This window comes from Lissotriton helveticus, chromosome 8 (assembly GCF_964261635.1).
Source record: "Lissotriton helveticus chromosome 8, aLisHel1.1, whole genome shotgun sequence".
Lineage (NCBI taxonomy): Eukaryota > Metazoa > Chordata > Amphibia > Caudata > Salamandridae > Lissotriton > Lissotriton helveticus.
The window spans coordinates 103,091,425-103,104,967 of NC_136069.1; the positions used below are offsets into that span (position 1 = coordinate 103,091,425).

Below are 13,543 nucleotides of genomic sequence, written 5' to 3' on the forward strand. Positions count from 1 at the left end.
ATGCGGGTTACTGGTCCACTCCACCAAATTGTATAGTTGTCATTCTACTGGTAGACAAAATTGTTCCATCTTAGCACATGATCACCAAGTGTGTAAATATGTGCCCATTTCCACTATATATCTATAGCAATAGCTGCTATTTTCTGGGTTGATTATGCATTAATTGTCCAGCAAAATCCTGCTGCTTAAATCCCTGAGATCCCCACAAAATGTTACCTTCTCATTGGCTCTTCCTGCTACCACTAGTAGTACTAACCATATGGATGGTTCTATAGGTATAATTGCCAGTTTAAAAAAAATGAATTCTAGTTCTAAAACCATTTTATCTTTCATAAATTGTATGTATTTATTTTCAATCAGCTTGAACCTGGCATTTCTGCTCACCGTTCTACAGCATTAATATATTCTAGTCCAAACGCTTTCTTCATACTGATTTCCGGGTCTGAATTCTTACCCTTGAATGGCTTCAACCCACTCTTGATTGCTTGTTTCCTGCTGGTCAGCTCTCCTATGTCCACTTCCCTCTTTTTAAAGGTCTCGGCTAGACATCTGTCTCTTCGACTTGTACTCTCAAATTAAAGAGTAGTGTCATGAGGCGGCCAGCGCTGGCTGCGTCATAGTGCTTTTTTCCATGACTTTCAGCCATACTGAACAGCAGCAAAACTTCTATCCAACATGGCTAAAAGACATTGGCAATGCCAATAAGTCTTGGATTGTGAATCCTATTGGCTTTGCAAGTGCTTGTTTTTATAGTATATATTTTTGTCCCAGTGAGCTGTTTACACACTGTACATGGAAAGGACAGATGTAGTAGGGATCCTAGCAGAAGTTGCCCATCTCACCCACGCATTACCAGACCACTTTCAAAACCACTGAATGTACATGTCCACAAATGTTTAAATTGGAAACTGCACACACCATTTGTTTGTTTCTTTTTTAATTTGAGGCGATTGTAAAGCGCAACACGTTGCTTTTTAGTTGCACTGGCAGGTGAAAAAGAATTTGTGTAAAATTGTCAGGATTATTTTCTAATATGGAAATTATTCATCTGTGTGCTCTCATAATGATTTCTTATGTGTTTTGCTGTTTAGGGTTTATGTTTCAGAAGTGTAACAATTCTGGATTTCACTGCTTTTCTCAGTATTTCACCCACCCTGGGCTTAAAATTACAATCCAGGCCTGTAAAAAAAATAACAAGGTGGCAACTCTGTATGTGAGGTAGCACAACCCTACTCTTGCTCTTATGGATATTGTTACAGATATTGCTTTTGCCATTCTTCCAATCATATTGTAAAGCGCTCTGTTATCCCTCGGGATCTTGTTCGTGCTATAAAAAACTTTATAAATAAATAAATAAATACTCTGTCACATACTGTATAAGCTCACACCTTTCTTTGTGCTAGGCACTCCTGTTCCATGCTGTGCTATTGCCTGAACCCTCTGTCTGTTCCTTTTCCCATAGGAGCGTCGCTGTCAACAAAGGGCGGCTGAAGCGGATGGGAATCACCCACATTCTGAATTGTGGGCACGGCACGGGGGTGTTCACATCACCCGAATTCTACTCTGGCATGGATATTCATTACCTGGGCATAGAGGTGGACGACTTTCCGGATTGTGATATATCGAAGCACCTTCGCAAAGGGGCGGAATTTCTCGATGAGGCGCTCTTGACGTACAGAGGTGAGAAAACGAACACAGAAGAAAAAAGTATATACAACGTTTGTTGACTATTACTGTGAAACAATTCAAATACAATGAATTGGTTTTTCTTGTAGCATTTTTCTGTTTTTAAGCCCTGTAATCGGGGCCGGACTGGCCGTAGCGGGCATAGGGCATTTTCCCGGGGGGCTGGAAGGACTGCAATATCGGCCTCAGCAACAAAAGCAGCAGTGCTTTACACCTGCAGCCTCCCAAAAACTTCCTCTACCCAGGGATGGGGGGGTTGGTCTGAGAAAAATTGTCAGGGCTGCTTTGGGTTTCCAGTCAAGCCCTGGCTGTAATGGATAGGTGTTACTATTACCCTGTTTGGGGCAAGAATACAGGTCAGGCAAAATGGTACCCCTGAGTGAGCTACTGTTCCACTTGATCACAAGAGGCCCAATTACTGGGTGTGTCAACACTGGGCCCAATTCTACTTTGCAGAAAAGCCAGCTGCAGGGGTGTAGCTTAGTGAGAGAGATTTGAGGACGGGCAGGGAAAGGGGTAGGGTTAGGTGTAAATCTTAAATTTCCCAAATAAAAGAGTGGTGCACCGCAGGGAGGAGGGTGAGGATACCAAATTTTAGGATGGACTGTTTCCACGAGGAATAGGTCAGTACAGATTTGCATTTGGTGTGTCTCTGTCAGTCAGTCAGTCAAAAGTAGTTTATTCGGTTCATAACAAAAAACATAAAAGTATACTGAACAATTTAAGTCAAGACCAAGATTATTATCAAAACACAGTTAAAATACAATACAGAGGTGCAAGCTAAATATATATACAGTACCTGTATTCAATTCATTTAAAAAACATCCTTTAAATTCAGAGAAACATTAAAAGAATATCCTCAGCCACAATTCAGTTAATCGAATTTGTCACATTAACTAATCCCATTTAATTTTCTTCTTTAGTCTTACAGCCATAGTAAGGAAATTAACAATGTTAAAAATCTCCCATACATTAGAAAGTAGCTGCAATTAATGGAGGGCTGGTTTAACTTGTGTAAAACCTTTGTCTTTTAAGAGAGGAATAATAAAACGCTTGCGAATTGGAAGAAAATTTTCGCAAAGGAAAATAAAGTGCATTGTTTCTTTATTGGAGAAGCCGTCACAAGAGCAAATCGCCAAGTCTTTCTCCCTTTTCCACCCTGATGATCCAGTGTGTCCCTGTCTTTTGTGACACAGTGAGTGAAAATCGATGGGTTGGAATGCTACCACAACCGATTGCTCCTGAGTAGACTATTTGCAAACTTTCATCCCCTCACCTTTTGGGAGTTCGACTGCTAGTAGTGTGCCTGGAAACGTGAGACTGGCACAGCTTACCAAGTCTATTACTGTCAATGTTTGTGAATTTCAAAAAGTAGTACATTTGCACCCATTCAAGGAGTACAAATATGGGTGCAGATTTGCTATTTTGTGGTAAACCAGTCAGTATATGGGTCAGATTCAGAAAGGTACCGTACACCCCTGAGTAATTTGAGTAAGGTTACTACGTTTTAGCGGGAAACAACATTTACAACGCAACTTTTACAACGCACCACCATTATAACGAATCTTTTACAACGCAACATCCATTACATCGCAACCATTACAACGCATGACACTACAACGCATACCACTACAACGCATGTCATTACAACGCATACCATTACAACGCATACCTTTACAATGCATAACATTGCAACACATAGTACCCTTACACTATCCAACACTTGCCCTACTGTTGCACCCCCCTGGTGTTAGAATAGTAATTTTTACCCCTAAACTATCCAACACTTACCCTACTGTTGCACCCCCCTGGAGTTAGAATAGTAATTTTTACCCCTACATTATCCAATACTTACCATACATGCAATGTAATTTTATGCGTTGTAATGGTATGCGTTGTAAAGGTAGTATGCTTTGTAATGGAATGCGTTGTAAATGTAGTTTTAAAAAATTCGTTGTAATGGCATGCGTTGTAATGGAATGCATTATAATGGATGTTGTGTTGTAAAAAATGCGTTGTAAAAGTATGCGTTGTAACATCATACATCCCTTTTTAGCTATTCACAAATCTGAGTGTAAACTTAATCCAAAAGTGTAGCTTCCATGTCTCCACCAAATTGAAGGGCCTGGAGGCTATTCACTACCTGTATTTTGCAGTATTCTTTGTAGTTCAAGAGTACTACAAATGTACTCCAAAATGCTATTCATAAATTGAACTTCTAAAGTACTACTGCTAAAAAACAGTAGTGACTATTTCCCAGACCCTTCATGTAACCTAAAAGTAGTCATGTACATGTGGCCTAGATTCTTATTGTAGACAGAGGAATATTAGAGTCTACTAAATCAATCATAAGTGGTGCTTGAACAGAGCACATCCTGAGCTTAAGTATTTAAAAGTGCTCTTGTAGGCGTTCATAAAGTAAAAGGAGGCTCTGAAATAAAATGTTTGCCTAGGATTATTCAATTTGAACAAGCAGGGAAGCTGGTATTGACTCCATGTCGTCTGGTTTCACATTTTGAAATGTAGCCACCAGATGTATCTCTCTGTCTTTCGTTCCTGTTTTAAAGCAAAGGTCATTGTTTTGTCTTTTATTCATGGCCCACAACGAAAAATTGACACAGACATAGCAGACTCGACTCTAGCCCCCAGAGCAAACTATCAGGGCAAGAATGCATTTATTTGGGGAGAGTTACACCCCAAACACCCCCCTGAAGCTATGCCCCATGGGTTGCTGGTGCAAGCACAGCCCAGCTCCACCAGACCACCTCCTACAGGGTGGAAGAGAATGTCCAATGCTCCCTCAACCAGCCCATTGTGCTAGCAACCCCAGCCACCTGCATAGGCCCCGCGCTCCCCTTTACCACCCGCTGAACATTTGTATTTTCCTCCTAACTAGGTGGTAAATGGAAATGGAATTGTCTACAGAATGTGGATTCTCATGAATATTTGGAACTGGTAATTATGAGTCAGCATGAGTAGCACCCATTCCAGAGACAAACCTTAATGGTTGCCAATTTATCCATGTCAAGAAGGGAGGAGAGAAGGCTTAGTTGGCCTTGCTAAGATTTGGACTAGTGGCCAGCAGATATTGATGAAGAAATCTTACTGGCTCCTTCTTTATTGTTATTGTTTTGTTATTGTAAACTATTTTCCATCCCACAGAGGCTTGTTTTAGCGGTCTTAGGGCCAGATGTAGGTAATCCCAATTTACCTATTCTTAAATACCGAATTTTACCGATTCTGTATTTAAGAATAGGTAAATGGGATGTAGATAAAGTTTCGGTAAAAATTACAGAATCTGTAAGATTCGGTATTTACCGAATCGGTATTTACCGATTCGGTAATTGCCATTCATTCCTATGGGCCTGGAGGATAATAGGAATGAATGTCAATTACCGAATCGGTAAATACCAATTCGGTTAAAGGGGGAAAACATTGAAGGGTGGCAGGGTGTCACTTTGACACCCTGTTGCACCCCTCAATTGTGTATGGATGCACATGTTGCAGACATACATGCCTTTTTGGGGTGTTTTCGTTATTTACCACCAACTTGTAGTTGGTGGTAAATAACGAATCCTAACATGGGATAAGCACTCCTTTTAGTGCTCCCTACATTAGGAATTCGGTAATTTACTGAATCGGTATTTAAGAAATCTGTAATTTACTGATTCCTTAAATTACCGATTCGGTAAATTACCGAATCGTTAATTTCTGCCCCTCAATCAGAAAAGCTATTATTACCGGTCGGTATACGGCCGAAATTCATTAATTTCGGCCGTTACCGACCGGTAATATCCTTCCTACATCTGGCCCCATGGTATTTTAGCTGGTTAATCGCCCTGCTGAGCAGACGACAATCATCCCGCGACGCACATCACCATATTCCTCTCCCTTCCTGTATTTTAACTTAGGATAGGGGTTTCTACAGTTTCATTGGTGTTGGAAATAGCTCTTTTTATGGTGCTTTCCCTCAACCTTTTGATTTTCGCCTTCCTGGTTTTCTTCAGAACGAAGTGCTAGCCTTAGTACTTTGAGCACGTTTGACACTGCCATTCAGTGCTAAAGCACTGTGCTTGACATATACAAACTTGTGATTAGTGTATACCTGATTGGCTGATTCGAATTAGCTATAAATCCCTTGTCTAGGGGTAAGACATTTACCCAGGGCATGTACCTCGAATGCTCCTCCATGGGCCTGCAGCACTGGTTGTGCCCTTCGTGGAGGTAGCTTATCGATCGTACCATAGGTTTACCTTGGTGGGGCCTGTGTGCACAGGTTACTGTTACTCATCTTGGTATTTAAAAATCTATGTGCCAAGGTTCTGCATGTCTCTTGCTATATCTCCGTGGGGATAGGGAACGGTGTCGAAAAGAGGTAGGGCATGTGCGCGTGTGTGCGTTACAGGCAAGGGTCATGAATGGCACCAGAGTGTATATTCGGTACGACTGGACCTACTTCTCGCAAAGCATTTGCATGGGGGAATGTAGGGAAAGACTATTGAGCAGTATTTCCTGCGTGTAGAGTAGTAGCGGTATAGTTTTTGATATCAATGAGTTTGTAATGACGATTCTTCTCCAGTCAAGAGAAACCTATAACAACCCATACAGGATCCATCAAGTCCATGGATTACCACACTGAAGGACACACTATAAGACGCTCATCCAGCAAAAAAGAGAGCAAAAGAGAAAGAGAAAGAATTTCCGCAACACTATCAACACTATCACTATCAACCAATGCTATAAATCAAGATCAAATAATAACGGGAAGCCATGTGGCTCAATCCAAAAACGAGGACTGTCACAACACCAGTGCGCACGAACTAGCATACAAGGTGCTTCCATACAGCCATTCAACCCCAAGACCGGATTCACGCATGATCCCAGTAATGAATAAATCTATAGAGAATACAAAGGAAACCACGACACAAAAGCCTGCTCGGACATTCACGCAACCGAAAGCAACTTGGAGGGATTAAAAATCAGCAAGTCAATCATCACCGAAACGGTGGGCCAGGAAGCAACCGGAACCATCTTTGAGGGATTAAAAACCCCCTACAAAACAAACGTCAATCTAAAGGAAGATCATGGAGTAACACCAATCGGTTGGTGCACAAAAAACTCTCCGAACAAAGAGCCATTAAGTAACAACATAGTTGAGATATCCAGTGGATTGAATCAAGAGGAAGATACTAATGCACCAACGGACTCCCCAAACGAGATTGCCTCAGGCGCTCAAACGGAACCCTCAATAATAGAGATTTCAAGTGTTTCAACAGCTGCTGATGTAGCAATAACAAAAAGCCCCGAATCGCGCCCGGGAACGCGGCAAAAGATTAAAGTGCGGCAGAATGACACAACGTCTAAAAAGCAAGTCCCACAGGGATTTTCCTTCAACTGCAACACAGGGGACCCACAGCGGCACGAAATAGGGCACGACATCAACAAAAACTTGGAATCAATAATCACATTGCACAGTGCACTGGGGTGCATATTGGAAACCTCAATTAAAACCCTCAATATGCAGTCAGACAAACTCGATATCCAGATACATCTTATGAGCACAATGGCGGAATACATATCTAACATAAACAAAAAATTAGACACCATGGCCAGCACTTTCAACATTATCAAGGATCAGATACAACCATGGGCAGCATCCCAGTCATGTACTTGCCACCGAATATTGGAAAAATTACAGGATCTGCCTTCAATACTTAAAGACATATTACTGGAATGCAAGCACGCTAACCAGAGCAACAACAGCACACCAATCGGATGCGACCTTATTTCTTTTGAAAATTGCAAGAGCCCACAAAAGGAGTATCCGGTTAAATCTAATGCAGATCAAGCGGACGAGTCACCACGGCAAACAGCAGTGGTAAAAAACAAACCAAACAAACCAACAATGATACCTGACGATATAATAGAGGATCCTAAAGTAACAGGTGGAGCACCCCTTATCATACAAAACAACGATTGCAAATCATTGGGAATGGAGCACTCAAACCAGGATGGGGCAAGTATCCAAAAAGACCTTAAAGGTCTAACCAAGCGGCAAAAAAAACGGGCAAGAAAAAACAGAACTCAGATGTCAAACTGTCCGCCAGCAAATAAGCAGACGCTGGTTACTTTTCCCATCTTTAATCAGGTAAAAAGCAAACTTAAACAGGAACCTAACATTAAAGAGGGGACACACCACTTACCAATCGGGATAAACAAAGAGCATAAAATCTGGAAAAAACAAGAAGAGGGACAAACACCACTAAGCACAAGCCCTATGGACAAGACCCAACCGACGACAACAAAAAAAGCTATGCATACGGAGGGGATCGTTTTTTCTAAAACCCCAGGAGCCGGGAACTCCAGTTACACTGACCTATCGAGTTCAACGCCCGTTGCAAGTGGCACTGACTGTAGCCCGGGTCAAGGGCCTAGCAACAATATACAACCAAATAAAACTGCAGATAGTCGGCTGGATGAGCAAAAAAAAACTGAGCCCATCTCTTGTCAAAAAGGGCGCACTGCTCACGAAGATAAAAGCCATCCTATAAATGGGATCAATCTGCATAATAAAAATGAACTAAGTAATCAGGGACCCCATTGGGTAGCAATTAAAGGAATGGACAAAAATCAAAAAGCTCCCTCCATTCGCGTCATCATACCAAGCAATAATTCAATTGCAGGTAAAAGTGTCACCATAACAACCGATAATCCAACCCCAAGGAAAAGTAATCAAAAGATCAATAGACAAGTAAGAACAAAGGCGGACAGAAACATGCACGAACAAATACAACACACGATATTTACAGGCAACAATGATATACAACAAACTACAGAAACCACAAATGTGGAATGGACAGGACCATGCCGCGGGGCTGCCACCACAGTTAGTGGGCACCATCCAGAACTGGTCGGCCCTAAACGAATAGGCCGGGAAGTAAAGGCCTTGGCGAATATGCCACTCACGGAAACCCAGAGCGATGGGTATAATCAAATACCGCAATATCTCCATCTTAACGCAAAGGATCATGAGGATCACAGGTCAACAAAACTCCTACCAAAGTAAAAAGCACAGATTAGCAGTGATCGACCTACGGAGAAGCAAACAGTTACAGCAGGAAAGATACTTTTCATTCCCAATTACGAGCCCCAAGGCACACAAGACCTATTAAATCGAGGGACTATTCTCCATCTGACATCCTCCATCCCAAGCCTAAGCCACCTAACACCCGCTGATTTACTATCAATTGAATTCATTACGTTAGGGGACAATGTGGCTAAGGAAGGCACGCTTACCACCTGGAGGAATGTAGAAATAGTAAAAAACATTCTCACGGAAATGCGTAAATTTGAAGAGTGGGGAATTACGCTGAAAGAAGAAACAAAAAAGGGTTATCCGTCACCCCTGCTAAGAAGATGTGGGAAAAGAGACGACGGCAAAAGCTGAATCACTCATTCAGTACTGCAAGGTGCCAGGGGGGCCGAAACTCCCACTAACAATCATTGGAGACAGACATTGGGCGTTAATGGTAATTGAACCCATTGCGAGGCAGGTGAGACCAAAGGAACCCCAATAAAGTTGCTCTCCTGGAACATCGCAGGAGCGAAAAACATCTTAAACCATAGTAGAAAAACAGCTACTTGGGACCAATATAACATCATAGCACTGCAGGAAACGTGGTCAATGGAGCCAATTGATGTACCAGGAAGACTATGTTTCCATCAAAGCGCGACGCGTCCCCAGCGCTATGGGCGCGCAAGGGGGGGACTTTCAACATACATATCCACTGCACTTAAGATCAGCGCCTCGCAAATGTACATTTCAGCACCAGACATGCAAATCATTAAACTGGGGCGCATAGTAAAAAGCAAGACGAGAACAATCATCTTAATTAATTTATACACCCACCCGAAAAAATCGGCCAAAAAGGACCTCTTCCACAGTTTGGTTAACGTGGTAACCAACACCCGCCTTGAACACCCAAGTTGGGAGATTATTGTCACGGGTGATTTCAACACCAACCTTTTACACCAACCGGAAGACGAGGACAACATCTCTGTAGCAAATGAACTGTGGGATGTCGAACCCCAGGAGATTATATCGGTAAAGAAGGCAGATAAAGTGGGTAGGCAGCTGATGTGGGACCTTGAACGCCTTGGCCTGCGGGTAATAAATGGAAGAGCCATTCACGACAAACCCCCTGCCGCCACCTAATTGGCCACAACGCAAGCTCCATCCTGGACTATACAATAGTAACACTACCCCTGCTGAGACTAGTTAAATTTTTTTAAATAATCTGCTCACTAGACAGTGATCACTCAATGCAACACATCGAGATGAAACTGAGTTCTTCCAGGTATGTTAAGGTACCAACTATACCAGGTATAACCTCAACAATCAACCTGAAGCGGTTAAGGTGGACGAGCAACACCCTACCTCATATAGCGTCAGACGCTAAGAAATTACTCAAAACATCCACTGCAGACAAGGACCTATGCTCCGAAACCTGGTCTGCCTTCCTGGAAAGGTTACCAAGGTCCAGTAGTAATGCTAAAAGGAAGACCTATCCTAAGACCGATACCAAACTCACAAAAACTGCACTCTCTACGAAGAAACACCTTCAGAAGCTCACAAGATGGGCACAAGGTCAAAGGACAAACCCAAGCATTTGGCAAGAAGTGCGATCAACAAGTAGACAATACAAGAAGCTGGTCTGGATGGAAAAAAGGAACAAAGCTAACGACTTTTGGGCTAAATTGTTGCACAACATAAAAAAATCAGACACCAGGGCTTTCTGGATGCAAGTCAACTCCATTAACAGAGCAGCACAAACTGTAAGTATGACATGCATTGCTGAAAATGATTGGACCCAACACATAGTCGATACATTCTCAATAAAGCCTACTGCAAACCATATTACAACATTAATAAATGCGTCTGAAACATCAAGAGCTATGAACCAGGAAAGTACGATTGCTTCTAGCACTAACGGCATGACCACCAGCCAGGAAGACATAGGTCAATCAATATGGACAGACGACGATTGCCGCATACTACAAATAATCAAGAAAGAGTGTGCCGGGGCCGAATGGCATTCCGCAGGCAATCTACAAAGAGGACCCCAAGTTCTGGGCACGCAAATTCAATACCCTCTTTCGGTCAATTAGCAACTCAGGTCGGGTCCCGGAAAGTTGGAGGGGTGCCATCATCAATCCCATCTATAAAGGCGGAGACCACAAAAATCCAACTAATTACCGCTTAATAGCCCTGATTAATGCGGAGGCAAAATACTACGCATCCCTGGTGCTAGCCGATCTAGCACAATGGTCGGACATGAACAGCAAAATCCCGCTAAATCAGACAGGGTTTCGTCGCGGAACAGGCACTATGGTAAATGCAATGGCGTTATGCTTGATTGGTGAAAAAAGTCTACAAAACCACCAGCAACTTTACACCTGTTTCGTTGACTTTAAGGCGGCCTTCGACCGTGTCAACAGGAAATTACTATGGGCCAAACTGAAGCAGCAGGGCCTGCCAGACTCAATCCTAACGCCGATCATTGACCTGTATAGTAACACCTGGATGCAGGTAAAGATCGACAATGGACAGAGGCTAACCCGAAAGATCAATACCTCTGATGGATTAAAGCAAGGCTGTGTGTTGGCCCCCCACCTCTTTAATTTATTCATGCCGGATTTACCAGTAAGCCTTGATCAGATCAATGCTCATCCACCGCGGCTAGGTAATCTCTGTATAACACACCTGTCCTATGCCGACGATGTGGTCCTACTAAGCCAGACAAGAATAGGCTTGCAACGTCTACTACAGGAACTGACCCGCTACACCAAACAGAACATGCTAGTAATAAACAGCACAAAAACAAAGACTATGCTTATAACCCGACGCTCCAAAGTACAACCAACCTTCACCATAGACAATGTTAAGTTGGAAGCGTTTGAAAGTTACAAGTATCTTGGGATACTACTGGACAAGCGTCTTAATTTCACTACGCACTTCAATAGCATGGAAAAAAAGGGCATGGTCCTATTGCACGCTTTCAATAGCTTGGCGACAGAACTCAAAGGCCCCCTGGTCTCCCCCCTGCTAACAACAATGAAAGCTAAGCTACTCCCAACAATAGCTTATGGGAGCGTCCTACATCATGGCAAGAGTGCACAACTCCTGGACAAAGCTCAAATGAAAATCTACAAACGTGTATTTGCGCTGCCTAGCAATGCATCACCCACACAAGTCAGACTTGAATTTGGCTTGCAATCCCAAGTGTTGCTAAAAAAGTACGAGACCAAAAAATGTTGGTACGATGTCTGGATGAACCAAGAAATTGCGCTACATCGTACCTTGTGGACAATAATTAGTAAAAGTCCTAACTCTCACTACGCCAAGTATCTCAAATCGTCATTAGAATTAACCGACTTGACTGCACTTTGGGAATCCAAGCTTCCAGTATCTTCCTTCAAACAGCTGGTAAAGAAGGCTGCGAACAGGCATTCGCTGCTCGATGATAAATTAACTTTCAGCCACCGGTCTCATGCCTGGATGACAATTCAATCATATAAAAAATCAGCACCGGCAGCCTTCCTAGACCTTGCGTTTTCACCAGTCATCAAACGGAAACACCTCAATTTAAGGCTGGGTAGCTTCCCAACAAATGCTGTGTCACCAAAGTGGAAGCCCCAAGAACGTGATGGATGCGGTCTATGTGGCGCAGGAAGACAAGACTTTATCCATCTGATCTGTATCTGCCCGGATTTGATCAGGAACGTCGGAGTTGGTTAAAAAACAAATTTAAGGAATATGGAACACGCACCTGCCGGTCCGCGATCATACTAATCCTATGCTCAGTAGATCCGCAACTCATTTGCAGAGCAGTCAAATTCATTGACAACTTCGAGAAAAAACAAAGAACTCTCGCAAAGTCTTGAACCTGGAACACGTCTATTTTTTTTTTTTAACTTGAAAGACACTCATTTTATAACTTTTTATCATACACACAGCAGTGTAAATTTTCTGTGTTTTAGTATATTGCCGTATTTATACTTTGTAATGGTTTTTACTAACTATACAATAAAGTGTTTACTTACTCTTTCTTCTCCAGTAGTGGATTCGGCATTACGTAGGCGGAAATGTCACTTTGGCAAAGTGGGCATTTCGGTGCTTGTGGCTCTGTGTGCCAGTGTGCCTGTCTCCTAATTCACACCTGGGCCCTGGGGAGACAGCTTCATCTGTGTATTCCTTATAGAAGGCCATAAATTAGGGGCTCAAGGGACACTGCAGACCTCTGTCTCCAAGGGGCCTTTCTGGGAGAATATGCACCTGCATTCCAAGGGGCAGGGTTGGGCCCCATTAAAAATAGTGCTCAAACCACCTGGAGTATGATGGCAGACAGGACAAAATGTAGAGAGCCATGTATTTCAAAGGTGGCCTTTTGACCTGGTCGTATCTTCAAAGGCCAATGTGGGTATAACTACTAAGGCTCGAGCCTCCAAAATTAGAGACTCTTTTGGATTTGGAACCATACTACGCTGGTTTCATGCTGGGACATCGATGCGAGGAATCATTAGGGCAGTAGGAACTGAGACTGGATCATCTGCAGTCTTGTGGTAGCCTGAAGCTTGTCGTACTCCAGGAAGGGGACTATCACTTGGTGGATTTTGCTTGAATGTTGCTGGGCTGCAGCTAAGTGCCAACTGTCATGGCCCAGGTCCCTAAGTGCTTTTCAAGGGCCGGTTGGCTGGCCTCCTGTCCATGAGATCTCAGGGACACAAAGGATCTCCTGGAGATTGTAAGGACCGCGTAGGGTGCGGTGGAAACGGGTGGAAGTGATCATCGGTTGGG

General features: G+C 43.0%; 1 protein-coding gene across 1 annotated transcript in view; it reads left to right on the plus strand.

The window, feature by feature from the left end:
• The window catches only part of STYXL2 (serine/threonine/tyrosine interacting like 2), a 169,362-nt gene that overhangs the window by 141,212 nt on the left and 14,607 nt on the right, over nucleotides 1-13,543 (plus strand). Inside the window, exon 5 of the mRNA XM_078656691.1 lies at nucleotides 1,463-1,680. Within this exon, the coding sequence (XP_078512817.1) occupies nucleotides 1,463-1,680 (218 nt within the window). The remainder of the gene's footprint in view (nucleotides 1-1,462; nucleotides 1,681-13,543) is intronic.